The sequence below is a fragment of the Ammospiza nelsoni genome, chromosome 19 (assembly GCF_027579445.1).
Source record: "Ammospiza nelsoni isolate bAmmNel1 chromosome 19, bAmmNel1.pri, whole genome shotgun sequence".
Taxonomy (NCBI): domain Eukaryota; kingdom Metazoa; phylum Chordata; class Aves; order Passeriformes; family Passerellidae; genus Ammospiza; species Ammospiza nelsoni.
Window position 1 is genome coordinate 823,752 of NC_080651.1, and position 27,377 is coordinate 851,128.

Consider the following 27,377-nt stretch of genomic DNA (forward strand, 5'->3'; position numbering starts at 1 on the left):
GAAGAAATAAGCTGTGACCAGCACAAATACAGCCAGTCCATGGCAATGATGGGGTGCTTTCCCATTGCAGGTGTTTGTAGACCTCACCAGGGATGCAGAGGAGCACGACCTGGAGGTGGCCTCCAACGGGGCTGTGGAGCAGAGACCCCTTCAGCCCTGATTGCTGGAGCCACAGTGGGAAATACTCCATGCATTTCATCAGTGTGACTGAATTTCATCAGTGAAATCACTGCTAGCTGTGGTCAGCTGCAGCCCCAGCACTCGGTGACCCACGTCACAGCACACACAGCCCTGCAGGTGTTCTGCCTCACAGAGAAAAGAGAGTTATTATTTTAATAAATAAAGCCTTTATCCTTTGACGTATCTCATCTGTGGCCCTGCTCAGGGTGGCTCATGGGGTTTGAATTCCTGACCCTGAAGCTGTGAGGGACACTGGGCTGGGATGGGGGCTCAGTCCCTGGGGAGAACCAGGAGCAGACCCTGGGGAGGCTCCGACACCTCACTCATCCATAGCAGGAGGACACCAGGTCTCTGCCTTGTCACACCTGAGAATCCTCACCCTCTGCCCGGTGGGATGTGGCCAGCACAGCTAGCCTGATTCCTGGGAGAGAGAGGGACCAAATTTTGACCCAAAAAGCTGCTCTTGCTGTGAGTTCAGCTGCTCTTGCTGTGAGTTCCAGCTCTGGCCAACTTGGCCCATCTCATCCCCCCCACCGGGGCCAGGGACAGAGGAAAGGACTCAGCAGCGGCTGGATAAATGTAATGAAAACTGGCAGCTCTTTTGTCATCATCTATAAAAGCCAGTTATTAATTAGAGTCAAAATAAGGTGTGCTTTGACCCAAAATAGAGTTGAAGAGGGACAGCAGGCTGAACCTTGCTTTGGTCATTGGGAAGAGAGGGTGGGTGCCTGTGAGGGATGGGGCAACTGATGGGGAGCTGGGGGCAAGCCCATCACCCTGACCCTGTCTGAGCAGGTCAGCATCTCCTCTTGGATTATCTGCCTGCTAGGGCTAGAGTTAAAAAGTAAATTAAAAAAGAAACAACACAAAAAACAATAAAAAAAAAAAAAACCAAACAAAAAAAACCAAAACAAAACAAAAAACAAACAAACAAAAACCTAAACAAAACAGGAACTCCCTGCATCCAGGTGTTTCCCCCTGTGCCCTGTTGCCCTCTCCCCCAGCACCCTCTGGCAAAGGCTGGGAACCCACTGGAGGCCAGGGGCAGTGCCATCCCATGGGATGGACACAGCAGCAGGACCCTCACTGTGCCCTGAGCTGCCCTGGTTGCTGTGGGTGATGCTGGGGGTGCAGGCAGGGGTGGTGCTGGGCTGGGACACAGCAGGGAGAATCCTGCAGGAGCTTTGGGCAGGCAGGGATGTGTGTCTGGGCACTGCATGTGGGCCAGCAGGTACCAGCAGGTGGCTGCCCTGGCTCATGGATGGGCTGCTCCTGCCAGGAGCAGTGCCCAGAGCAGCCACCCACACCCCGGGGTTCTGTTTTCCACCTGGATCTCGCAACATCGGGGCTCTGCCAAGGTGGTGGGCAGGAAGGAGACTGAGATTCACTGCCTGGCACCTGAAGCTCCCCCTCTTCAGGTTAGGGTTGTTGGTTTTCCTTTGGGAAGGAGGGGAGGAGAAGGTTTGGACACCCAGGAGATGTTCTGGGGACAGGTTTAACTCCATCCCGTGCCCCGACTTACTGCACCTCAGCTGTCTGTCTCGCTCTGACACATCTGAATAGGATTTAAACCTTAGGGGTGTTTTTTTTTTCCTGCTAGGCAGAGCAGGAGGAAGCAAATCCAGCTGCTCCACTTTTCCTGTCCCAGCTGCTCAGGCTCCCTCCCAGCCCTGGTCCCTCAGCCCAAGGATGCTGCTTTGGGCAGCCACGCTCCAGAGCCTGGGCTGAAACCAAACCCATCCCCTTTAGGAGTGCGGGCTTAGTCAGGAGACATTTATTTCGGCGTTTCCAAGATGTTTTTTAGCTGGAAGAGCTGCAGCTATGCAGGAGGCAGCACTTCTCTGCTGCTCCTGCTCTGTGGCTGATGGCACGGGAAGAGTTTGCCACCTTTTGTCCTCCCCTGGCTGTGCTGTGACATCTCTGTTGACTTCAGCCCCACTTGCTGCACTGAGAAACACAGCAGAGTTTGCTAGAGAAAGGATTTCTGTGTGGTTTGTTGTGGGGCTGGTTTTTCTTCTCCTGGCCACCACTCAAGAATGTCCCGAGTTAACTTCTCGGGCGAGGCGCTCCAGCGCCCCAACAGCGAAGTGCTCTGTTTGCTTCTTCTGACACAAATAAAGCTGGAGCCCGGCCAGGGAGGAAGGACAAGGAAGCCAGGGGAACGAAAGAACCCATGATGTGAGGAATGTCTTTTGCAGAAGTGCCTGAGGGGGGAAAAAACGGGAAAAGAGAGCTGGGAGTTTTTGGGAGAGCCAGTCAAGCCCAGGGAGGCTCAGCACCTCTGCTCCTCAGGACAGGCTCTGGAGTCCTCTCAAACCTTCCTGCTGAGGTAAGGCTGAAGCATTCTTCCTAAACCTAAATAGCAAATGTTATTTTGAAGGTATGGAACCCCCAGTAAATAATAATGCTGTTAATAACCCTGGATGAGGGTACAATGTGTTGGTAAGGGACGGGGCATCTTTCTAATAGGTAGGGTCAAGCTTAGGGGTGTTTAAAGGCAACAGAGTCTTTTAAACCTTGCTTTGAGATTAAATAACACACAAATGGAGCTCAGCTTGTGGCAGAGATTTATTTCCAGTGTTTCTCAGCACTACAAGGAGGCAGCAGCTCCAGCTCAGTATTTTAAATGATCCAGGACATATGAGGAGCAGGTTTCTTTCCCTACCTTCAGTGTAAGCTAAAGTTTGGATTTAAAAGTTCTGTCCATCTTATGCCTCTAAAAAAATCCTCCTAAAATACCACTGGAGCAAAGAAATCAGTTGTGCCACATTTCCCCCAGCTGCCCAAACCCTGCAGCAGCACGGGGTCAATGGGCACTGAGGGGTGACCTCACAGGGGACATGGGGCATGTCCAGGATGAGCTCCTGGTGTGCCACTGTCCACCCCAGGATCTCCTGGGACTGTCAGCCCGCTGAGGTTACTCCATGGGACCCTTAGATCCACCTGGCAAGGGACTTTAGCTGTGAAACAAACCTCGTGGCAGAGGTGGAGATGTGCAGGTGACACACAACCTCCTGATCCTCATTTCTGTGGGGTGAAAAAGCAACCAAGTCATAGCAAGTTTAAACCCACAGTTTATTCAAGGAAGTCTAGAAGTTATTACACACTAAATTCAAATTTTTATACACCTGGGTTTAGTGAGACCATCAGTGAGGAAAAACTGTTTAGAGATGGTGGAGGAAAAACTGTTTAGAGATGGTGGCAAAATCCAGGGCAAGTGTTTGCAGCCCATTTGTTGCAGCTGCTTTTCCAGCATTTCAGTGCCTGCTGTCTCATCACACCAAGATTCAGCCCCTGAGGGCTGAATAGAAATATCTGGAGGAAGATAAAGTCTGTTTTGCCTGTCAGCACCAGGAGGCATTGTCCCCCAGGGGAACAAGACAACGTAAATCTTCCTTCCCTATGACAGGAAGGCTTGAAGGGATTAGATCTGTAACGGCTCCGATTTTTCTACCTGAGAATCACTTAGGGAAGATCAGGATTTTGTTGAAAAGCAGATTTTAGCTCCAGATGTGACAGCAGAGCAGTTTGGCCATGTGAACAGAGCTCTTTTACATGGAGCTACTGAATCCTTTTGCTCATGGATATTTTATGAATGGTTAAAAGCACACGTCTCATCTGCAAAAATCTCACAGGCAGCTTTGTGCTTTACTTCTTTCAGTTCCTACATTAACCAGGCAAAATAATCCTTGTTTTGCTTGGACCATGTCATTTTGAGGATTCTGCCCTGTCTGTTGGAGTAACACCTCAGTGCACGCTTGTGGCCACTCGGTTTTATCTCATTTCTCATTAATTACCTGCCAGTGACATCTCTCCCACGCACTTCCAAGAATTTGCTCTCCATTAGCTCCGAGGTCCCTTCAGCAGATGCTGTTTTACACAAGAGCTCAGCTCACACCACAGCCAGGAGTTGCTCAACACTTCTTGGTGCTGAGCCTAAAGCACATTAAAATTGCAAGCAAAAGGATTTTAGGGATTTTAATTGACTATATTGTTGTTGTTTCTTGGATATGGAGCCCACCCAAGATTATTAGGTCATGTAATGTGATAGTCCCCTTATATTTCATCAATAAATGATGAACTCCTCCCAAACTCCCCATGCTGAAGCATGGAAGCCTGAAATTCTGATTTCTATCAGCGTTTGCTGCTGAGCTGTGAGGGTTGGAGTGTGTTGAGGGTGATGAGGTCTCTTGGACCCTGTGCTGCGGGGGTGGTTGTGCTCAGCACACAACATCTGAGTTTCTTCAGCTCATTCTTGCTGTAAAAAGGGAGAAAAAGCTTCACTGCACATCTGCAAGGACTGTGCAAATAAAACCAGTTGCTGCTGATTTGGCTTTTGTTGTATTTGAAAGCAATTTTCAAAAAGAATTTGTCTCTAGGTTCAAAGATGAAGACTGTCCAGAGGAATATAAGTGTATTCCAGCAAACTAAAATTCTCTTGTGGAAAAATGTCCTGATCAAGTGGAGGATGAAGACGCAGAGCTTTCAGGTAAGAAAAAATTAAAAATAAAACCAAAATAGTAGCTAAATACTGAGAGTGGCCAATCCCTGCATGTCCCTAGACACCAACTTCTTTGGGTAAAATTAGAACCTAAAGTACTTTTGAGAAGCCTGACTGGTAATGAACACTTGGAGACTTGAATTATTTTTTTTTAATGGTGATATTTATGTCTGACTTGTGACAAATGAGGGCACAGATGGGTTCTTGGAGCAGGTGATGGGCACAATGCAGAGAATCTCTCCATCCCCACCTGAGAAATGGGTGTGAGCAAGTCCCTCTTATTTACATTTTAATCCCGCAACGGCTGAATTCCTCCCGCTCCCATTTTAATCCCACAAAGAACCTGCTTCTATCCTGCCATGACGTTCTCCTCCCCGCTCTCCCTGGTGCAGGAGTGGATCCTGTCCCTGCTCTTCCTGCCCCTGGTGTTCATCGTGTCCGGGTTTGTGTTCATGACGCAAAGCCGGCACCCCGAGGTGCCCGCCGAGCACCTGGGCTACCTGGACGACCCTGCCTTCAATGCCACCGGGGCCACCGTCACCTTCACCCCCGTCACTGCCACCACCAGGCACATCATGAGCAAAGTGGCCTCCAGCTCTGTCATGACGGGTGGGTTTTGCTTTTTAAACATTGGATTTTGTTGTTGTTGAAGCTGTTGCGCGTGCGCTGTGTTGTGGCGGTTCTTCAGCGTCTTTGGTCAGCAGGTGGTTTTAAATTCATCCTAAATCCTCCATTTTCACAAATATTTCTTCTCTAGGATCTAAACTACCTGTGAGGCCAGTGTGCCCTTCTGAACTGGAAAGCTCTGCCTTACCTAATATTCCGTAATACTTTTAAAACACATTAAAAACCATTCTTTTGAGGTGCACTTCTTCTCAACAGGTAAAGTCTGAAGTATTTAGAGCTGCCTCCATGGCCAGTGAGTGTGGATGCCGTGGGACAGAGAGAGAGAAACGGCAAACAGCAGCTTGTGAGAAGTTTTAGGGAGCTGGAAAGATGTGATAACTTGTTGACTATAAACAATTTGCACGTGGTGGTTTTCTACTTTATTTTTCTGTTCCTCTAAAGGACAGTGCGTGAGAAAGAGGTTTATGTTGGTTAGCCAATAGAATAGAACCTATCGTACCACTCTATAAAAACTGCGCGGTTCTTTTGAATAAAGCTTTTTTTGCCTTTTCTACAATCCTGCCTCTCACCTGTTCCTGCCCCGACCCTGGCACAAGAGTGACAAGTGAGAACTGGAAAAGGAGGAGTTGCAGTGCTGAGAAAGCAGAACATTCCCTCAACGCCTCTGGACACAATTCCAGACTCACAAAATCTCATGGCAGTATTTTTTCTGGCACTCCACAGGTATAAAACTAGTGGAAGTGGATGATGAGAGAGCCATGGAGAAAGCCTGGATTTCAAACAGGGAAACTATAGGAGTTGTATTTAAGGACAACTTCTCCTACCACCTCAGGTTTCCTACCACCCATGTGATTCTTCCTAATGAAGTCATTGGAGACGTAGGTAATACAAAATGAGAATTTCAGGGTGTGGAATGAGAATGCCTGGTGTGGACAGGGTGGGAATAATCCACATTTGTTAAGTGATGGAATGAACTGTGGTTTGGGGGTTTTTTTGGTTTGAATTTGGGTGGTTTGGGGTTTTTTTTCTTGTTACTGTCCTTTTGAAGATTTTCCCATAGTGCCAGTGTGTTCTTGTCATTACATTTAATAATGAAAATTAATCACTTTTCATTAGTGTGATGCCCTTTGCCTTGCAGATGCCTGCTATAACTTCTCCTTGAAGAGCTGTGAGAGCCCAAGGTACTGGTACAAAGGCTTCCTGTCCCTGCAGTCCAGCATTGATGCTGCCATTATAGAGGTAAATCCAATTTAGGAACTGATGGAGACATCCTTTTATTTTAAATATAATATAGGAAAGGCAAACTCTGCTGCGGGAATAGCAAGGGATGGCTTTGTCAGAAAATAAAGCTGCTTTTAAAACTTAATCCAGGAAGGATGAAGCAGAATATTCCTTGTATAAATGCATCCCACTGCAGGAAATAAGCAAAACACTGATCTGTTGACCTTGCATTCCTTTAGATGGTGACAAATCATTCTGTTTGGGAAGAAATGGAATCCATTGCTGGTGCCAGAATGAAGTCCCAGAGCATCATGTTCTCCATCAGCCTGGAGTATGGCTACTTCATGGTCATTATCGTGATGTGCTTCTTGCCCTTCATGTATTTCTTATCAAGGAATGTCACACGAGAAAAGAAGCAGCTCAAAGAACTGATGAAGACCATGGGCCTGCAGGACATTTCATTTTGGTGAGCTCTTTTTTAACTGGAACACATTTGCCAAAAATCAGCCTGTTCCTGGGCACTTGTGGTGTTTTCTGAGTCCCCAGGATATAGGAGGAATTGAGAATCTGACTCCGTGTTCTTAGAAGGCTAATTTATTATTTTATGTACTTGTATTATATTAAAGAAATATATACTAAAACTATGCTAAGGAATAGAGAAAGGTTACAGACAGAAGGTTACAAAGAATGATAATGAAAACTCGTGACTCTCTCCAGAGTCCCGACACAGCCTGACCGCGATTGGTCATTAAATAAAAACAATTCACATGAATCCGATGAAACAATCACCTGTTGGATAAACAATCTCCAAGCACATTCCAAAGCAGCAAATACAGGAGAAGCAAAGAGTTAATATTATTTTCCTTTTCTCTGAGGCTTCTTGCCTTCTCTAGAGAAGAAATCCTGGTGAAGGGATTTTTCAGAAAATATGACAGTGACAGGCACTTGAGAAGCCAATTAATGAGTTTAACAGGTTTATAACTTTACTCCAGCACTCTGTGAGATCGATTCCTGGTAGAGACAAGGAAACACCGTTGTGCAAATACTTCAATCAGTCAAGGAAAAACATACTTGCATTGATTGAAAATTTATGTCAAATGTTAATTGATGCAACTGATCAGTGCATTTGTTCAGTTTCTCATCCAAAGTGTTGAGCATGGCAATGGTGTCCTCTGCTGTCTGGGGCATTTCCTCCTAAGCTGGATCACCTGAGGACGTGAAAAAGAAACGATTGCCATGGGCAATAATCAATATTTCAATTTAAACACTTCTGACTGATAAGCTGTAAGCAGAGGCGTTAATGACCCCCAGGGCTGATGGCACCTGTCCCTCCCCAGGCTGTCCTGGAGTTTGCTGTACTCCCTTTATGTGCTGATCTTCTCCTGCCTGCTGACGGCCCTCGTGCTGCGCCACCGCTTCTTCGCCAGCAGCTTCCCTGCAGTCTTACTCCTCTTCTTCCTCTATGGCCTGGCGTGTGTAAGTCCGGCTTTAAAGCCAGATTTCCTCCCCATGTGATTTATTACCCTGTTGATGAGCCTGAGCATTGCTCCAGAGCCTTTTGCACAAGGCTCAGGAGCTTTGTGGGCCACGCTGGCTGGAACATCTGAGTGGTTTTCTAGGCCAGCAGAAGAGATTTGGTTTGCAGCCTGAAGGGCTGACAGGCTCTTGTTTGGCTACAAAAGGCACAGTTTGAAACTCAGATCAACCCACTAAGAAGGGCTTTAGTGGGTTTTATTGCACAGACTCAGCTCAGCACAGATCTGATGCCTGGCAGGTGGAAGTGCTGCTGTTTGGAATATTTCTTTCTTTCAGTGGTTGAAGGAAAGCCCTGTCCTTACAGGTCCACCTGGTTTTCATGCTCTGCTCCCTCTTAAGGACCTCCAAGCTTGCCAGCTCCACAGGCTTCCTCATCATCTTCATCTTCGGGTTCCTGAGCCTGGCAGTGCTGATAGAAGAAGTCCCCAATCCCCTGAAGTGGTTCCTTGGTCTCATGTGTCCTTTTGCTTTCAACACCGGCATTGTCAAGGTAGGGGGGCACCACCCCTGCAGCTGAACCTTCCTTCCTTCCCCTTCTGGTGGAGAAAGGTGCAGGAATTCCTGCCCTTAGCTCAAAAATCCAGCTGGAAACCACCCAGGCATTTTCCCTTCCTCTGCACATCCCCCAGGTGAGCTGAGCTGTGCTGGCCAGCACTGAGGGGCTCCAACACCCCCATCCCATTCCCCTGCTTCAAAAACAGCTGAATGCAGAGACAAGCAGGGCCCTTGGCGCAAAACATCTGCTGTTGTGCATGTCTGCAGCTTCCACATGGCCCCATCCTGCACACAACAGCCCCATTATCCTCGGGAACATCAGGGACAGCATCCTTGGCTGCCCAGCCCTTCCCCTGCTCCTTCCTGGCAGCAGGGACGGTGCAAACGCAGCTCTGGATGGATTCCTGCTGCTGCTGCCCTTCCTCCATCCCCACCCTGCAGAAATCCATTTCCCACTTCTCCATTAGTCATAGCTGCACAGCTCTTGCTAGCTCTGGTAATTTAATATTCGATTTCTTGATATATATTTTTTAAAAATCTGCCTGGGAGAGGAGATTTCTGCAGCAGCAGAAAAAGGGACTGACTTTGTTAATTTGCCATATGGTTAAATCAATCGTTATGTAAATTATAACACTTTTGTCGTGACTCTATCACATCAAGAGTGCCCATATCAGGTTTTTTTAATTGATCTCCTCTAAAACTCTGATATTTTCTTCTGTTTCTGGATTGTTATGAAAAATTCTGGATAAAAGCATGAAGATCTCTGCGTGGAGTTAATTCATTCCACCTCCCCTTTAGAGAGAAAATAAAAACAGTTGGTCAGTACTGCAGATTATTTCTGGATCAAGAAACAGAGTTGCATCAATAGTTTGGTAGCATCTGCATATTTTTCCAGCCTGAAATTATTCTTCTTCCTCTTTTATTTCAGATTTTTGATTTAGAGAAATATGGAATAGGTTTCTCCTTTTCCAACCTTATGGAGGAAGCATACTTTTTATTTTCAACCTACATGCTGCTGGTGTTTGACTCAGTCTTGTACATGCTGCTGGCTCTGTATTTCGACAAAATTCTGCCAGGTGGGAATGATTTATTTTTATTTACATGGATTGCATGGGCTATATCAAGGAAATGATGGGCTGCTCCTTTCTTGGACTAAACCAAAATAAGGTTTAGGCTAAAAGAAATTTATGGTGTCATGGAGTGATTTTTCTGTTTCTGGCACATGCCAGATTCAGAGAATCAATAACAACAAAATATTTAACATTTTAAATGTAATATTTTTTCTTTCTAATTATGAGATTATAGTGTAATAATGTGTAGGACAATACTTTAATTCATTACAAAACCACTGAATTCATGACCTAATTCCCTTGAGCCACCCTTCTTGTCTCCTCTACTTCTGCTCCAAACCTGGCAGGGGGTTGACTGGAAAAAAGCACCAATTTTGTGCTATTTGAAACTCCTTAAAGTTTAGCCTAGCATGGTGTCTTGGCTGTGCCTTTGGCTGATGTCAGGCCATCTTTCTGCTTTCCTGGCAGGCAAATATGGGATCCCAGCCCCTCCTTTGTTCTTCCTGAAGGCCTCGTACTGGATGAGGAGCAGGAGAGGCTCCAGCAGGGACGTGCCCAGAGCCACAGCAAACCCTGAGGAGCTCCTGGGGGACGATGTGGAGCCTGTGCCCCCCGAATTCCTGGGCAAAGAGGCCATCAGGTTCAGAGAGAAGGGCTTGCTTGTGTCTGCTTTAGCGCTCCCCACTCCTTCCATCAGCTTGGGTTGGACTTTTCGAGGCTGTTTTCATGTTCGTGGGGCTCTTGCAAAACATTTTGTTTCACAGAGAAAAATTAGAGATAAAAAGATAATTCAGACTGGTCTCTAAAAGTGAGATTTAGGTAAATTTATGTTAAAAAATAACTGGGGTTTTTTTGTTGTTGTGGACTTTCAATGTTCTTTAGGGACAAAAGGGAGAATAAAGAGGGTAACCCACTGTGAAAGTGTTGCAATGGGTTTGGCCCTGTCTTTGCCAGTCTTGGTGCCCCATTTTTGGTGCCAGACTGGGATGTTCACACCTGTGCACAGAGCCTGGCAAACCTCTAAATCTCAGCTTTGTTTCCCAGCACTTCTTATTTTCTTCGTGCCATTTCTGTCATTGTAACCTAAGGTCCATAAAAATGTAAAAGGGGAGCATGGAAAAGCATTTACAGAAATCCCCAAATAACAACCTCTTTACCTTCCTTTTAGGCTCCACAATATTAAAAAAGTCTATAAGAAGAAAGACAAGAAGACAGAAGCTTTAAGAGGTATGAAAGCTTGGGATTGATTCCTGCTAAAGACAAGGAGACACCTTTCTGCAAACAGTCAATGAAAAAAAATGCTTGCATTGCTTGAAAATTTATGTCAAATATTAATTGATGTGACTGATCACTATTTTGTTCAATTTTTACTAATTTGCTGGTTTTAATAAGACTAAAGAGAAGAAATATTTTATTTTTTAAAAATTGTTTTATTTCTGTCTTTTCTGATAAATACAGACCAACTCCTTATGCCTTTAAATGTTTGCAGAGCTTTGCCCCCCTCAGTGTCTTTTGGCTAATTATTATCACTTAATTCTTGAACTTCTTTACTTCTGTACCTTTGACAGTGAGGGAGGGCAACACAAACCTCATTTCTCCCAAGACTTAATATTATTTTTGTTTTAGGTCTGTCTTTAAACATTTATGAGGATCAGATCACTGCCTTGCTGGGCCACAGTGGGGCTGGAAAGACAACGCTGCTGAACATGCTCAGTGGGCTCAGCTTGCCTTCAGAAGGTAGGACAAGGCTGGGGTGGGGTGGCCTTGATCCAAAAGCTCTAAAGATCAATTCATTCCCCCTCATCGCACTGTCTTGGTTTGAACAGCCAGGTGTCTCCTAAGGAAGGCAGGAACCTCCCTTGAAATGGAAAATGTAAACCCCCTCCTTCCAAATTGTTATAAATTTGAAATTAAGGATCTCTCGGGCAAAGATGTGGGAGTAGGAATAACAGTTCTCTATTAGGAAAAACAAATTAAAATTAAAAGAAAATATAAAAATACAAATGCAGTATTACAAAACAACACTGTCAGAGTCAGACCATGCCCTGTCCCCTGTGTGTCAGGGTGGTGTCCCAGCCCATCCCAGGGGGGCTCAGCCCTCCTGCAGTGCCAGCTGTGGCTCTGCTGCAGCAGGGATCCTGCACAAGGGGGGAGTTTTCCTCTGCAGCTCCAGGGCTGCTGCAGATGGGCCTGGGCTCCCTCTGGCCATGCAGGGCAGCACAAAGCTGCTCCTCTGGCAATGCAGGGGGCAGAGGCTGCTGGGGTGCCCCAAAGCTCAGATTGGATCCAGGTAGGAATGCTTGGCTCCTCCCCTGGGCGGGGCATCTCCCCATGGGATGCTGGGATTGGATCAGCCCTGCAGGGACACTCACTGGCCATGGACAGAAGACAATTAATAATTAATGGCCCATGAGCAGAAGAGATCTTCTGGAGGGAGGATTGGTTGAGAAGAGGTAAAGAAAAAACTGCCCAATGAACAGCAGAGAACTGCCCCACCTCTAACAGATGTCAATAGAATATTGCCAGAATATTGCTACCCCCAGCCACATTTTGCCTTTCCAACCCAGGTCACCATTTATCCCCATGAACAGGCTCTGCCACCATATACAACTACAAACTCTCTGAAATGGGAGACCGGGAGGAGATCAGGGGGATGGTTGGGATTTGCCCGCAGTTCAACACGCAGTTTGAGGTCCTGACGGTGAAAGAAAACCTGAAGACCTTTGCAGAAATCAAAGGCATCAAGTCCAAAGAGGTGGAGCAAGAGGTGAGTGTGTTCCCCACCACTCCACAGAGACTCCTTTTGCACTGGGAAGGTCAAAGATTCCACCTGGATCTTCTGAAAATTGAAGCTCCAAGCCCATCCAGCCTGGCCTTGGATGCTTCCAGGGATCCAGGGGCAGCCACAGCTTCTCTGGGCACCCTGTGCCAGGGCCTCCCCACCCTCACAGAGAATAATTTCCTTCTGATGGCTAATTTAAATCTAAATCTCCCCTAATAAAGGATGGAAACAATGGCTGCTGAGAATGGACATCCTTGTGCTGTTCTAGGTGCAAAAAATTCTGGAACTGCTGGATATCAGCAACATTCAAGACACTCCGGCTGAAAAACTGAGTGGTGGACAGAAAAGGAAGTTATCCATTGGAATAGCCATGCTTGGAAACCCCCAGGTAAAGCAGCAGGCATGGATCTGTGATGTAGGAAATACTCAGGTCCAGCATAATTAAAACCTTGGGCATGAATTTGGCTCTAGGATTTCTGACTTCTTTAAAGTGCTTATAATTAGAATGAATAAATTTCATAATTTCTTTTGTTTTTTAAATTCATAACTCACCTTGCCAGCCAAGTTTTGAAGCAGACAGAGTTCCCTGAGCTCTCACAGCCCCCTTGTCTGAAAGATGCCCAGAGTCTCTTGCCTTCAGAACCCCAAACTCTGTCGGGGTACCTGTGGCCAATTTCCCGACTTCTGGGACTCAGGTTTGGCCCTCTCTGGGGCTCCCCTTTCGCGGGAGACCCTCCTGGAGCAGTCTTGTGTCAGGAAAGAGAGATGCATTGGATCTTTTCGGTCTTCAGTTTCTTGTTTATTGTTATGTTACCTAGAGTTTTGCACCCTGTCCACACCAGGCCCGACGCGCTAGAAAAGCACCTCAAAAATGGCCAACACCCTCTTGGTACAAGGTCTTTTAATGCTAAACTATCCAATTAAGAACTGACACCTAGATTATTTCCCTGTTAACCCAATAACTGATCCCCAAAAACCTGCAATGGGGACTTTTCCACCCAATTACAAAATGCCCCCCAAACCCATGAAGAAGGAGGAAGAGGAAGTGTGAAGAAGAAACCCAGGATGACACCCTGTGCCCTCCATCTTGCTGCCATCCACAGCACACTAAAAATCCCAAAACCTCAATTTCTCACCAAGTGATGCACCTACACTGCTCTCTATAATCTATTCCACACCTTTGTGGGTTCCCGTCTATCTTGAAGTCTGGGAAACTTTCTCCATGGATGAGGGTCAAATTCAGAGCTTCCCTGGGGGTCAGGGCACCCCAGGGCAGACACAGAAATATTCCCAGTGCCCTTGGTTTCCGCAAAACCCCAAAGCCACGCCACCACTCCAGCAACGGGGAATTCTGATCCCATCCTCCCTGCAGGTTCTGTTCCTGGACGAGCCCACGGCAGGGCTGGATCCCCTCTCCAGGCACCGCGTGTGGAGCCTCCTGCGGGAGCAGCGGGCGGGGAGGGTGATCCTGTTCAGCACCCACTTCATGGACGAGGCTGACATCCTGGCAGGTGAGCTCTGCTGGGGCACCCCTGGGGCATAACTGAGGGAACACCAGCAGCCCCAAGACAGGGCACAGGAGAGAGGGGGCACTCTCCCATACCCTGGGGGTACAGGAGGCAGCCAGGCTGATCCCCATCAGCCTGGATTTAGGATGATCCCAGCAAAGGAGAGGGATTACACAGGTAGAGGGAGGGGACACGATCTGAGGCAAACCATTTGGGGAAAATAAGGGGATATGAAGACAAAACCATTATAAAGCATAAAAACACTCTACAACAGATAACCCAGGGGTATTGAAGGCAGCCAGGCTGATCCCCATCCCCAGGGGTATGGAGGACAGCCAGGCTGATCTCCTGCAGCAGAGGAGACACTGGAACAACGGCAGAAGATGAAGGGGTCAACTCTTAGCAGGGGTTAATCCAAGGTTTAATTTCAGGAGCTCTGGGGAGCATTTACAAACCCCAAGGGGCTTGCTGGTGAGAGCCCTGGGAGAGGTGCCAAGGTTATGTTTAAAGGGAGGTGGAAACTGAAGGTAGATAACATTTACTGACCAATAAGGAAACTTAAGGGATGGAGACTGGGGGAATGGACATTTAGGACAGCATATGGGGTAACACTTGGGGGGCTGACCCCTAGCTTCTGGCTAATCACTCAACGTCCTAGACCAGAAGTTCTGGATGGAGGGGATGGGATGCTGAGTGGCTGACAGAGATCCAGGGCGGGGATTTGGGGATGATTACACAGGTAAAGGGAGGGGATACAATCTGGGGAAAATTTCCCCCATTTGGGGAAAATAAGGGGATACAAAGACAAAACCATTATAAAGCATAAAAACACAATAATACAGATAATCCAGCAGTGCAAAGCCCCAAAAGATGGCAGCAGCTGCTCTGCACTAGAAATTCCTTTGGCTTTTCCTTTCTCCAGACCGCAAGGCTTTTATCTCACATGGGAGGCTGAAGTGTGTTGGCTCTTCTCTGTTCCTGAAGAAGAAATGGGGGATTTGCTATCATTTAAGGTATCTCCTTAAGCCCCAACAATACCTGGCAACATGCAAATACAAGGGGACACCAGAATTCATGAAACCTTAGAGCAGATGTCATCAAAACAAACAAATTGCCTGCATTAAAATCCAGCTCCATTAACTGAAACAGCAGTAAGATTTAGGGTTAGGGTTAATTAATCCAGAGCAGGGAATGAATGAAGAATTCTGGACTTTCCATTTTATGCATCCATAAAATGGTGGATGTTGTTTGTCTGGGTGGGTTTGGGTTGTTTGTATTCCAAACCTAAGTGTCTGTGGTTTTTTCCACACAACAGGATCCATGTCAGTGAGTCTTGTGACCTGGAGAATCTGACATCTCTGGTGAAAGGGTACATCCCCAATGCCACGTTCTCAGGACACAGCCAGTATGAACTGAGATATAAACTGCCTTTAGAAAACATTAATAAATTCCCAGGTAATGTATATGAAAATAATTGAGGATTGTTCATACAGAGAAAAAAAAAAGACAAATGTGTGGAAGGAGAAATGCAAAGGGAGATATTTTTACAGGAGTCACATCAGGACTTCAAAACCATCGCAGTTTGGGTTTTCCCCACAGTTTTATCATACATTTAAGGTCAAACTGTGCAACAAATGCTTTTCTACTGTTTGCAGTGACAAACCCTGCAGGCTAAACTGGGCCACGTGTGTTACTGAGAGTTCAGTTCTCTTTCTGTTAAATGAAAAGACAGAGATCAGAGAAAACCCCACACAACCTGTGGTGCTCCATGCCCATTTCTCACCCACTGTGCCCATCACTTAAGCCTGGCCATCCCACAGAGGGTGAAAACAGTTTGAAATGTTGGTGCTAAGCAGAAGAACACCTTCCATGAGGATGGCTCTGGCAGTTTTGTTTTCCTCCACACCTTTGTGTCCTGGCAGTTCTCTGTCACTGGAGATGCTCCAGTCAGGTTGGCTCAGCTGAGCCAGAGTGGTCTGGATATCTGTGCTAACACCTTTATTCTATCTCTTCCCTCCAGATCTGTTCAGAGGCCTTGACAGCTGCTCTGAGCAGGGAATTGTCAACTATGGAGTCAGCATGACGACCCTGGAGGACGTGTTCCTGAGGCTGGAGGGAGAAGCCGTGGACAATCAAAAAGGTACAATTTACAACCCACAGCCAAAGATCAGCTCCTCTGCAGAAACCTCCAAAGGTGCCTCTTATACTTTCATGAATCCCAACCTAGAAGCTGGTCTTATGTAGCTGCAGCTCTCTTCATAGAGAACAGGCAGGCACAACTTCCCAAGGATATTTCCTGGGAATGGCAGCGAGGAACCTCAGAGAAAGAGAAAACAATTCTTATCTTTATTCTCTGTTCCTGTTGTCTTTGCACATGTGGATTGTGTTAGGAAGATTGTTTTCCTGAGGGATTTGTCAACTGGATTCTGCTGAGGATTGTTTTGTTTCCTTGGCCAATCACTCAAAGCTGTGTCCTGGCTGTCTCAGACAGTCACGGGTTTTTCTTTAGTGTTCTTTGTAGTATAGTATCTCTTTATTACAGTATAGTATTGTCTTGGTTTCAAAAGGCAGGTGTCTGCTAAGGAAGACAGGAGCCTCCCCTGAAATGGAAAACGTAAACCCCCTCCCTCCAAATTGCTATAAATTTTAATTTAAGGGCTCTCAGGCAAAAAAATATAGGAGCAGGAATAACAGTTCTTTAATAGGGAAGAAAATAAAAAGATAAAATGAACAATGCAGTAAAACAAAACAACACTGACAGAGTCAGAACCCAACCTGACACCCTGTGGGTCAGGGTGTTGGCAGCAGTCCCATTGGAATTGTGGCTGCAGAGCTCCTGCAGTGTCAGGGGTGGTTCTGCTGGAGCAGGGATCCTGGAGAAGGGTGGAGTCATCCTCTGAAGATCCAGGGGAAGAGGCAGCTGCTGTTCCTCTGGGAAATCCAGTGGAGAAGCCATGCTGGTGTTCCAGAAACTCAGATTCTATCCAGGTAGGAATGCTTGGCTGGTGTTCCAGAATCTCAGATTATATCCAGGTAGGAATGCTTGGCTGGTGTTCCAGAATCTCCAGATTCTGTCCAGGTAGGAATGCCATGCTGGTGTTCCAGAATCTCCAGATTCTATCCAGGTAGGAATGCTCGGCTGTTGTTCCAGAATCTCCAGATTCTATCCAGGTAGGAATGCTTGGCTCCTCCTTCTGGGCTCACATCTCCCAATGGGATGCTGCAGTTCTTATCAGCCATGCAGAGACATTCAATAGCTGTTATCAGCAGATGTCTCCCCAGAGGGAGGAGTGGGTGTGGAAGAGATAAGGAAAACTGCCCACTGAATAGAAAACAACTGCCATACATTGGGCAAATAGAATACAAATTGCTTGACAATCCAGGACAATAGTTTAATAAAGCAATTGTTCAGCATTCTGAATCAATGGAGTCAGGTGCCAATCACTCCCCACATCGGGGACACCCTGCATTCTGTAATCTTGGACATAAATGTGCATGTGGAAACTCTCTGCAGATGAGCACGTGCCTGGGGAGGAGTGGGGAGAAGCAGCCCCAGGATGTCCTGAGGAGGCCGGGCCAGGCTCCCTGCTGCTCTCGGACACCGGGATGGCATCAGTGCAGGGCCTGGCCCTCTGGAGGCAGCAGGTCTCTGCCATGGCACGGGCGCACTTCTTGAAGCTCAAGAGCTCGGTGAAGAACCTGCGGTCCATGTAAGTCCCGAGGGGGTTCTGCAGGACAGCAGGACTCCTGGACAATTAACCAATGTGATTGAGCAGAAGCCACTTTATTGTTTACATTATGCTCTGTTTATACATTCTAACCCTACTGCACGCTAATCACACATTTCTTGATTGGTGCCTCTATCTTGTCCTCATGCTCTGCACTTTTCAGGATGTGTGGTTGGTTACAGTCCAGTGCTTCCCTGACTTCCACTTTTTTCACAGCCTTTATCTAGTTCTTGCGGTCTCGGCATTTTGTTTCTCAGCCTCTTCTTTCTTAATTTAGCACAATTTATGTCCCAGTAACCTTGATGAATTCCAGAGGGCTCTGACAAGAACAACCGAAAGTGGTTTGGCTGGAGCACACTGCAGCCCAAGCTGTTCAAATCCATTGCTACAGGGTTATCTCCTGGAGGTCTGGAATTGGACAAGGTCACACCAGGGGGGACAACTTCCACACCCCTGTTTCCATGAGTTTGGATTAATTGGTATGAGGTCTTGGCTAGGAAGGATCTCGGTCATCTGCACTCAGAGGAGGGGAAAGTTTTTTGCTTTCCAGTGCCAGTAACACAAAATCTCCCTTTTGTGCATTTTCATTTCTATGTTGAATAATTTATGCAAGAGAAACCCATTTTCTCTCGAAATAAAAGAATCATTTAGAAATACTTATATGTCAAATGGAGGAAGTTTTAAAATAAGTCAGTGTGTACAGAGAGTGCTTTCAGTCTTCCTCTGCTTTTTTCTTTTTTTCTTTTTTTTTTTTTTTTTTTAATTCTCTCATGTTGCCATTGTTTGAACTCATTTGGCCCTGCTGGTGTTCAAGCTGGAGTTCCTGGTAGGGTACAAAGAACTAAAGGAAGATGCTGATTTATGAGAAACTTGTATCTAAAGGAAGTCTGAAAGGCATTTCATGGCCCTAAAAAGTTGAGCAGGGCCTCAGCAGTCTGGATCTGAGGTTCTCTCCCTGCTACATTTTGAATCATTTGGTGGATGATCAAGGTTTGAGACTTCTGGAAATAAAATTTTCTCTGGTGACAAGGCCTGAGGGAATGGCTGGAGCTGTGTCAGGGGAGGGTTAGGTTGGATTTTGGGAAAGGTTCTTCCCCCAAGGGCACTGCCCAGGCTCCCCAGGGAATGGTCGCGGCCCCGAGGCTGCCAGAGCTCCAGGAGAGTTTGGACACCACTCCCAGGGGTGCACAGGGTGGGATTTTTGGAATGTCCAGGCCATGAGCTCGATCATTGTGGGTCCCTTCCAAGTCAGAATATTCCACGATTCTATGAAAATTGGCAAAAGTTTTCAACAGAGCTTTGGGTAATCTGAATATCATCCACCACTTCCAGCACACAAATGCATTCTGGAGGCATTTCTGCTGAATATCTCTTTTCAGACTGTTTATTCATCTCTTTCTTCACTCAGTTTGCTGCTCTATGTGGTTTTTCTGCTTCCTCTGGTGGTGCAGCTGTGCGTGCTGGGAGGCTGGCAGAGTGTGAGTGCCTGGCAGCTCTCTCCTGCCCGCTACTTCCTGCCCCTGGGGAGGAAATCCCACCTGGAGACCACCACCCTCCTGCTCTACAACCACACAGGTGAGGGGAGAGGCTTCTCCTCATCCTCCCCTGCTCTGGGTTCTTGCTGCTCCAAAGGAAAGCGCAGGACAGAGCAGATGGTGTGGATGAGGAGGATGCAAGGAGGGGATGAAGGCTTTAACAAGGGAGGAGGGATTGTCTTTAGAGGGTTGTGGGGGAAACCTATTGTGGCTTCAGCAGCTGGTGAGACCCTGATGGGAGATGTGCAAAACGGAGATAAGGTTTTCTCCCTGCCACAAATCCAGGTCTCTATCCAAGCAATTTCAGAGTGTGGGGTCCTCAAAGCAGGCACCACACCCCAGGCTCACTCATGCTGAGTCAAGTTAATGGGCTGCTTCCAGAGTTTCACCTTCAACATTCCCATGAGTGGATGATATTTCATATTATTCAGCCAGAGAATGACACTAGTATCTTCATCAGACAGGTCCAAAAGTGCAAAAAATTCATTTTGTAGCACTTCAGGAGAGGCTATGCAAAAATTCAGTCTGAAATCCATTAACTTCCCAAAAACTAACGTGCAATGATCCAGCACACATGTGCTGGCTGATCCCCACGGTTATGAGATTTCTTCTGGTTTTGTTTGGTGGTAATGGATTTAAAATAAAAATTGAAAAAATAAAGAAAAATAAAAAATAAAAATAAAAATAAAAATAAAAATAAAAATAAAAATAAAAATAAAAATAAAAATAAAAATAAAAATAAAAATAAAAATAAAAATTAAAATTAAAATTAAAATTAAAATTAAAATTAAAATAAAAATAAAATCGCCAAAGACTCTTTTGTTTTCCAGTGTTATAATTCCTCTGTTTTTGGTCCTCACATCAGGCACAGACATTGATGACTTAGTCCATCTGCTCCAGAGCCAGGATATTACAGTGGAAATAGCAAAGGAGGAAAATATCACAGAGGAGCTAGAACACAACGGCGCTCTACGATTGTTCCGTGAAGATCAGGTGAGGATTTTTCCCCTCTCCCTCCAGTCTCCTCACAACAATTGAATAATTAAGCAAGGTACCTCCATCAGCTCTCCCTGTGGGATGGCCCTGTTGACTATTTACAAAAATTTACTACTTACAAAAATTAGGAAATGTTTTGATCAGTAAAGTCCACGCTAGAGGAGCCCTTATCTCCCTGACCCTCCACCTCAAAATATAAATTTTTAGCACAGCAATACAGAATTCCAATACCTAGTAATATTTTTTTTTAGCAAACAAGGCATAAGCAAAGCTGTTCCAGGGCTGGATTTTCCTGGTGTGCTCCTTTTCTACCGCTTCCCTGCAGATGAGAAAAGCCAGGAGTTCTTACCTTGTTTTCCTGCTCTTTGAAGAGCTACAGGTTCACCGTGCTGTGCCACTTGGAGGCTGTCAACTGCTTCCCAGTGCTGGTGAACGTCATCAGCAACGCCCTGCTGAGGTCCCTCAACTCCACCAGGCACATCCAGGTCTGGAGCCACCCCTTCTTCTCTGTAAGTGAAGCCAGAAACTGTCAGAAAACCATTTAAAGTCTCACTAATTAATCAGATTTTATCACATGTAAATCCACCTTCCTTCACGGTGCCTCCGGAACCACCACGTTTGCCTTCAGGAAAATCAGATTTTTCCCATGTGGGTCTCAAGGGCTGCTGGGTGGAGAGGGTGGCTGGGAGGGTTTCTCCAGGTGGTTCTTTATTCTCTCCAGCACGTTGTTCAAGCTTTGGCCTGTCAGCTGGTGGAAGAGAGAGCTCCCCACAAGTCTGGGATGGAGGAGTGTGTCCTGCACCACCCATCTGTCCTCACCAGCAAGCACTTTGCATGTCTCTGCTTTGGGAAAACCTTCCCAAATTTGGTTTCAAATCCCTCTTTTTGTTCATACTGCCCTGTATGTAGTCCATGAGAAATGCAGTAAAATGAATGGTAAAATGAATTGTAGGCATTTTCCACGGATGCTTTGTTCTTCCCTTTTCAGATGAACAATCCAAAATACTGGGATTATGTTATGTCCGCGTACTTCGTTTATACGCTGCTGTTATTCCCTGGTTTTCCTCCTCACTTTGCCATGGGCTACGCGCAGGATTGCAAGGTAAATTCCTTGGGATGGGGCAAGTTTGGGGTGGGCAGAAGGGATCACAACTGCACTGCCAGAAGGATGTTTGAGTGCAGAACCATGGAATCATTTACGTTGGAAAACACCTCTGAGGTAACTGAGCCCAGCCCTGTGATTGGCAGCTTGGGGTGTTTTGACCCATGAGAAGTTTTGCAGCCAGCACCAAATATTGAAAGACAAAAGGGGGTTGAATTTTACCCCAGAATCACAACAGTGACAGATTTTATTCCCTGTTCATTTCCTGGGGCCATTCCCATGGGTGCAGTTGGCCAACCATGAATGGGCAATAAACTACCCTTTAAAATTGTGCCTTCCCAGGTGGGAGCTCGTGCCCAGCTGAGGATCTCGGGGCTCTTTCCCTCGGCCTACTGGTGTGGCCAGGCACTGGTGGACATCCCACTCTGCTGCATCCTGCTCTTCTCCATGTTTGGGCTCCCGTTTGCCGTGAGCAACAAGATTTCTGGCAGTGCCAGCATCACCTTCGTGCTGGTACATGCCATTCTGGTCCTTGGTGCTTTACTTGGAAGGGATTGAGGGGAAATGTTTTGTGTGGGGGCAGCTGAGACACTCTGGGTGCAGATGGTGCTAGAACACTCTTGGTCCTCTTACTGACCTTCTTGTTTCACCTCCTATCCTTTGGGTTTCTCCAGCTGGAAATAAAAGGCAATAAATCTTGCCTTAATGTATTCTTTACACCTCAGAGTAAAACTGTGGTAATTTCTAAATGCCCTGATCTTACTCTGTGATCATTTCCACTGCTCCCTGTTGCTATAGATGGGTTTCTGGTGGTTTACCTCACTCCATTTTCTCCAACAAAAGCCTTTTTTTCCCTTTAGGTCACGGGGATGTTGGGTCATGGAATTTCCCTCGTTCTCTTAATCTATCTGATCTCCTTCAACTTCCGCAAAGGATGGAGCTCTGATCTTTGGTCATTCATCCTGATAATGGTGAGCACATGGCTGGATAATGCACTGCAGGGATTGCAGACATGCTGAGATCTTGAGGATGAGCTAGATGTCAAAACACCAAGCAGAGATGAGGAGCAAAAACCTGGGTATGATTCATAGCAGCCAATTCTGTATTAAATTTGTGTCACCATGTTCTGCTGCCACAATCCTGCTGTTACATGGGGGAATACCTGGATCCAACCTGAACTGGTGCAGGAATGGAGACAAAAAATGGATTTATCACTCTGCTTGACATCCCACATCCAAGGGATGTAAAGTTTTGGGACAGGACCCACCAGGCTAGCCTGACCTGGAAGGAGGGGGATTATTGCCTGGATTTGGATGGGAATGAACAGGATGGGATCCCATGTTTGACTTGTCTGTCTGGAGCAGCCCTGTCCCTGGGAAGAAGTCTCCCCAGCTGGCCCAAAGCAGCAGCCAGCCCTCAGACTGAGACAGCTGAGAATCTCCTGAGCCCTCTCTGTGTCTCATCTTCCCCAATTTTTTATCCATTTCTATAAATTCAACAGGGAGTAGCAGAGCTAGACCCACACAGTTTTAAGGAGCAGTTTAACCCTTCCCATCAGCTGAGTCGCCCTCTTGTTTTATTTTCAGGTGTGGTTTATTTCTGTTATCATCAGCACCATCATCGACAGCCTGGGCCACCCCGTCTCCCTCTACGTTCTGTCCCTCTTGGTTCCTGTGTACCCCCTGATGTGTTTTGCCCTCGATTTTGGGAGTGACTCCCATGTGAGTGGTGCTTTTGGGCAAGGAGAGGCCTGAAACACAGTCCTGGGTCCTCATGACCAATGTCTGGGGGTAACTGCCCCAAAGTCTGGCAGTAACTGCACAAAAATCTTGGGGTAACTGCACCAAAGTCTGGCAGTAACTGCACCCAAACCTGGGGGTAACTGCAGCAAAATCTGATGGTAAATGCCCCAAAGTCTGGGGATAACTGCCCCAAACTCTGACAGTAATTGCACCAAAATCTGAGGATAACTGCACCAAAATCTGGGGGCAACTGCCCCAAAATCTGGGAGTAACCACACACTGCAGAATGGGAAGGCTGATCCTGAGTGGGATTTTCCAGAGCGCGTAGTTAAACGACTCTTTCAGCTCAGATCTCATTTTCCAGCCACTCATTAGGGCTGGGGGTGATTTCTTGTGCAGCTGTGACTGTGGATTAGGTAAAACTCTTAATTCCTTCCATGCAGAGTCATAGAATGGAATCATGGAATGGTTTGGTTTGGAAGGGACCTTAGAGCTCATCTCCTTCCACTCCGTGCCATGTCAGGGGACACCTTCCATTAGACCAGGTTGCTCCAAGCCACATCTAAGCTGGCCTTGGACAATGCCAAGGATGGAGCAAGCACAAAGTCAATCAGCTTGGCTTGACCAATCCTAAGAGAAAATCTGAAGCCACGGATCTGTCTTTGCATGGAAAAAAACCCCCGAGTTAAAATTTAGAATACTCACAAGGGGCTTTACTCCATGTCAGTTGACGGGGGTGGTGGAAAGTCAGCTGAGAATTTAACAAAACCCCCAGCTATGCGCAACACTGCTGATAAATGATAAATTACTGAGGGGTGAAGTCTCCTCTGTCCTGTCCCACTCACCTCCTCTCCACTGGGACCCAAAGCAGAAATGTTTTCCTGGGACAGAACATCTGGAAGGAGAATCTGCTCTATGTACTGAGAGCTGTGACATGTTCTGGTGTAGGACCAGGGTTCCCAAAGCCAAACATCTGTATCTCTTCATCTGGGGGAAGTCAGGAGTTTAGCAGATTTTCAAAGCATTTCTGAATGTTACTGCATTAAACAGAATGAAACTAAAGAATTACACTTCTTCACTGAGTATTCTTTTTTATTCTTACAGATGCTGTGGGACTCTGAGCCATTTAGTTGGGCTTCAGGCAGTCATGTACTGATTGCTATCTTTGCAGTAAGAAAACATTTAACATTGCTTTTATTTAGGAATGTGGATCTCCTAATGTCACATTCACATTCTCTGGAAAAATCCCTTTGCCCAGGATTTTTCTCCTGGGAAGCTGGGAAGCCTCAGAGGAAAAGGAAAACAATTCTTATCTCATTTGCTTCTCCTGTGTTGTGCTCATGTGGAATGTGTTTGGAGATTGTTTACCCACAGGTGATTGTTCCATTGGATTCTGCTGTGAGTTGTTTTCACTCTTTGGCCAATCAGGGCCAAGCTGTGTCAGGGCTCTGGAGAGAGTCACGAGTTTTCATTATTATCTTTTTAGCATTCTGAAATTATCCTTTCTGTATTCTTTAGTTTAGTATAGCATTCTTTAATGTAATATAGTATCATAAAATAACAGATTAGCCTTCTGAGAACATGGAGCCAGATTCATCATTCCTTCCTGCCATGAGGAAATACCATATCCTAAAGCCCCTCCTCAGTTATGAGGAAGCAGGAGGAGGTTCTGGGTGGGTCTGGATGACATTTTACCCGCTGTGCTAGAATAATTTCACACCTTTGAACTGGGGAACGCAAAATGAAATAAGCCCAGATCACCTCATGCTGTCCTGTTATTTTATGAATTGGCGTTTTTCTGCCCTTAGTGCTTTCTGCAGTGTTGATTACCCAGAGTTTCAGTGTTAATGGGCCATTTTCACATATTCTGTTTTCCCCACATATTTTATAGCACTGCCACCATCTCAGCACCAGCTGTGGTGGGAGGAAAGGCAAGGCTGTTAATGTGGCAACCTCTGTTTTTCAGCCTTACATCCATTCTGTGCTGTTCATTCTTCTTCTTCGCTTTTTGGAGTTAAAATATGGAAAAGCAGTGCTGAGAAGGGACCCCATATTTAGGTTTGTATAAACACACATGCACGTATGAGATCTGAACTCCCAGCCCACTGCTCCTTCTTGAAAACATTGCATTTGTGTCCCTATTTTTAAATATATTTTTTTAATACTGGTGATCTTTTGATGACTTCAATAGCCCCTTAAATACTGCAGTGATGTGATAATATAAAACAGCATAATATAAAATATATAAAAAATAATATAAAAATAATATAAAACAGTATTTTAAGTTATGTAGTGACTCCACAGGATGTTGCCTGTGCTGTCGGATGTACCATCTTGTTTTTTTGGTAAAAACCAAAGATTATAAATGTCATCATTATCATCACCATCCCCAACAATAACAATAATGATGATGATTTTAATAGTAATCATTATAATATTGTATAAATTCAATCCCAGGGAAATTCCCCTCTTTGGTTTATCCAAAACGCACTGGTGGAGAACAGAGGTAAAGAACAAAATCCTAAGCTGAACCTGGTGGCTTTTCAGGATTTCTCCAAGAAAAGAAAGCAGCCAGCAGCACCCCAAGCAGCTCGAGGAGGAAGATGAAGATGTCAGAGCTGAAAGGGAAGCAGTGAGGAATGCTCTGGTGGCTCCCAGTCAGGAGGAGGTACCCCTGAGTGTTGTCCTTCTTGTTTTGTTTGATTTTCTACCAGGTTAAACACAAACCTGTGCAGGGCAGGGCTCTGGCTGTGTTGTTCTCACTGGGAAAATCAAAATTCCAAAAGGGTGGGTTCCCTCAGGAGAAGAAAGCTCTTTAAAGGAACCTGGATAATAAAATGTCCTGTTGCACCTCATATTTGTGATAAACTATAAAACAAAGATCTTCAGAAGTTTTCTGCCTTTTTTAAAGGAAAAAATCACTGAAGGATTGATGATAGCCAAGATAATAAATTAATCTTGTTCCTTCCTCCTCACTTTCAGAAATCAGTCATTATAGTCAGCAATCTGTGCAAGGAATATAAAATAAAGCAAACTGGCTCACTTTTTAAGAAGAAGAAGAAAACAGCCACCAAAAACCTTTCTTTCTGTGTTAAAAAAGGTGAGAACTGGGACTGTCCTGCCAGACCTGTGTTGGACCCAGAGTTAATTCTCAGTTACCTGAGCAAGGACAGAAAGGTCAAATCTATTTGTCCTGTTGTTAAAGCACCTTCAGTCTGGGTTTGGTGTGTTAATGGTGCATCCTGTTAATGGCCTTTGACTGTCCATTATCTAAAATAAAGATAAAATAAAGATGCTGGGGAGAGGGGACCACTTTAGCAGTGGCTCCTGGGAGCAATTCACAGCATCAGTTTTAAGTTGAAATCTTATGGGCTCTCTGAGTGTATATTTTATACAATAAAAACATTCATTTTATATGATCTTTGATATTAGCATGCTTCCTTTTCTATTTTTTCTTTTGTGGGACTGTATATATTGATATATTTCTTGTATGTTTATGATATATTTATGATTATTCTTATATATTTATGATATATTTCTTGAATGGGGAATAGCCCTTAGAAATTCTGTGCATCGGTTGCAGGAGAAGTGTTAGGACTTCTGGGACCCAATGGAGCTGGGAAAAGCACAACTATCAAAATGATCACTGGAGAGACAGCCCTGACTGCTGGGCAGGTAGGATTCACAAGGGATGGGCCCATGGCAAAAATCCAAACCTTGCACCTAGGCTAAGCTGTCATTTTTATCAAGGCTGCAATTTTTGTCAGAGCGTTATTGGTGATCAGGGTTTTAATTGAGTCCATCATGCTATTAAATTAAATAATGTATCAATAAGATGATGGTGAGCTACTTCTAATTTTGATAAGCTGCTGCATCTGCCCTAACTGCTATATTTATATTTATATTTATATTTATATTTATATTTATATTTATATTTATATTTATATTCATATTCATATTCATATTCATATTCATATTCATATTCATATTTAGTATGAAATCACTCCCTCCCTGTGGGTTTCCTCACCAAAACCCCATAATCTCCCCTAAACCACCCCTTGGGTGGGAAAAGTAGTAAAGGTAAGAAGACTTTCAGAAAGCTGTGGCAGCAGAGAGCAGAGAACTCAGAGCTGGCTGCAGCTGCAGAGTCTGAAAGTAGAAAAGTTACAATAGTACAGCAAGCAAGGCTATGAAACAATGGTTTGAGTTTTAGGCTTAGCTAAGATAGAACTTAAGACTGCAGAAAAATAAAATATGCCTAGCATGTGAATTGGGGTTTTTAGAGTATAAAGGTAGAAGGTTTTAAGGTTTATAGTAGAAGGTTTTAAGCTGAGTATTGGAATATTGTGTGCTG

The 27,377-nt window shown here is 45.5% G+C and overlaps 2 protein-coding genes across 6 annotated transcripts in view; both read left to right on the plus strand.

Moving 5' to 3' along the window:
• LOC132081738 (ATP-binding cassette sub-family A member 9-like) overlaps positions 1 to 356 on the plus strand; it is a 31,662-nt gene extending 31,306 nt beyond the window's left edge. For both annotated transcript variants that reach the window (XM_059485627.1, XM_059485626.1), the window contains exon 39: positions 71 to 356. In XM_059485627.1, coding sequence (XP_059341610.1) covers positions 71 to 160 — 90 coding nt within the window. In that variant the 3' untranslated portion in view covers positions 161 to 356. The remainder of the gene's footprint in view (positions 1 to 70) is intronic.
• A 1,736-nt stretch (positions 357 to 2,092) lies between these two features.
• The window catches only part of LOC132081824 (ATP-binding cassette sub-family A member 9-like), a 32,374-nt gene continuing 7,089 nt past the window's right edge, over positions 2,093 to 27,377 (plus strand). For 3 of the 4 annotated variants that reach the window (XM_059485744.1, XM_059485746.1, XM_059485748.1), the window contains exons 1-31: positions 2,093 to 2,509; positions 4,560 to 4,669; positions 5,074 to 5,290; positions 6,032 to 6,190; positions 6,447 to 6,547; positions 6,769 to 6,995; positions 7,867 to 8,005; positions 8,370 to 8,555; positions 9,489 to 9,636; positions 10,099 to 10,270; positions 10,799 to 10,857; positions 11,257 to 11,367; positions 12,222 to 12,397; positions 12,681 to 12,800; positions 13,785 to 13,923; positions 14,843 to 14,933; positions 15,236 to 15,375; positions 15,941 to 16,060; positions 17,435 to 17,630; positions 19,057 to 19,223; positions 20,049 to 20,176; positions 20,551 to 20,688; positions 21,168 to 21,281; positions 21,624 to 21,794; positions 22,142 to 22,252; positions 22,868 to 23,002; positions 24,128 to 24,193; positions 24,990 to 25,081; positions 25,571 to 25,691; positions 26,006 to 26,123; positions 26,607 to 26,698. In XM_059485744.1, coding sequence (XP_059341727.1) covers positions 4,568 to 4,669; positions 5,074 to 5,290; positions 6,032 to 6,190; positions 6,447 to 6,547; positions 6,769 to 6,995; positions 7,867 to 8,005; positions 8,370 to 8,555; positions 9,489 to 9,636; positions 10,099 to 10,270; positions 10,799 to 10,857; positions 11,257 to 11,367; positions 12,222 to 12,397; positions 12,681 to 12,800; positions 13,785 to 13,923; positions 14,843 to 14,933; positions 15,236 to 15,375; positions 15,941 to 16,060; positions 17,435 to 17,630; positions 19,057 to 19,223; positions 20,049 to 20,176; positions 20,551 to 20,688; positions 21,168 to 21,281; positions 21,624 to 21,794; positions 22,142 to 22,252; positions 22,868 to 23,002; positions 24,128 to 24,193; positions 24,990 to 25,081; positions 25,571 to 25,691; positions 26,006 to 26,123; positions 26,607 to 26,698 — 4,056 coding nt within the window. In that variant the 5' untranslated portion in view covers positions 2,093 to 2,509; positions 4,560 to 4,567. The remainder of the gene's footprint in view (positions 2,510 to 4,559; positions 4,670 to 5,073; positions 5,291 to 6,031; positions 6,191 to 6,446; positions 6,548 to 6,768; positions 6,996 to 7,866; positions 8,006 to 8,369; positions 8,556 to 9,488; positions 9,637 to 10,098; positions 10,271 to 10,798; positions 10,858 to 11,256; positions 11,368 to 12,221; positions 12,398 to 12,680; positions 12,801 to 13,784; positions 13,924 to 14,842; positions 14,934 to 15,235; positions 15,376 to 15,940; positions 16,061 to 17,434; positions 17,631 to 19,056; positions 19,224 to 20,048; positions 20,177 to 20,550; positions 20,689 to 21,167; positions 21,282 to 21,623; positions 21,795 to 22,141; positions 22,253 to 22,867; positions 23,003 to 24,127; positions 24,194 to 24,989; positions 25,082 to 25,570; positions 25,692 to 26,005; positions 26,124 to 26,606; positions 26,699 to 27,377) is intronic. The other variant, XM_059485745.1, reaches the window with a different exon arrangement.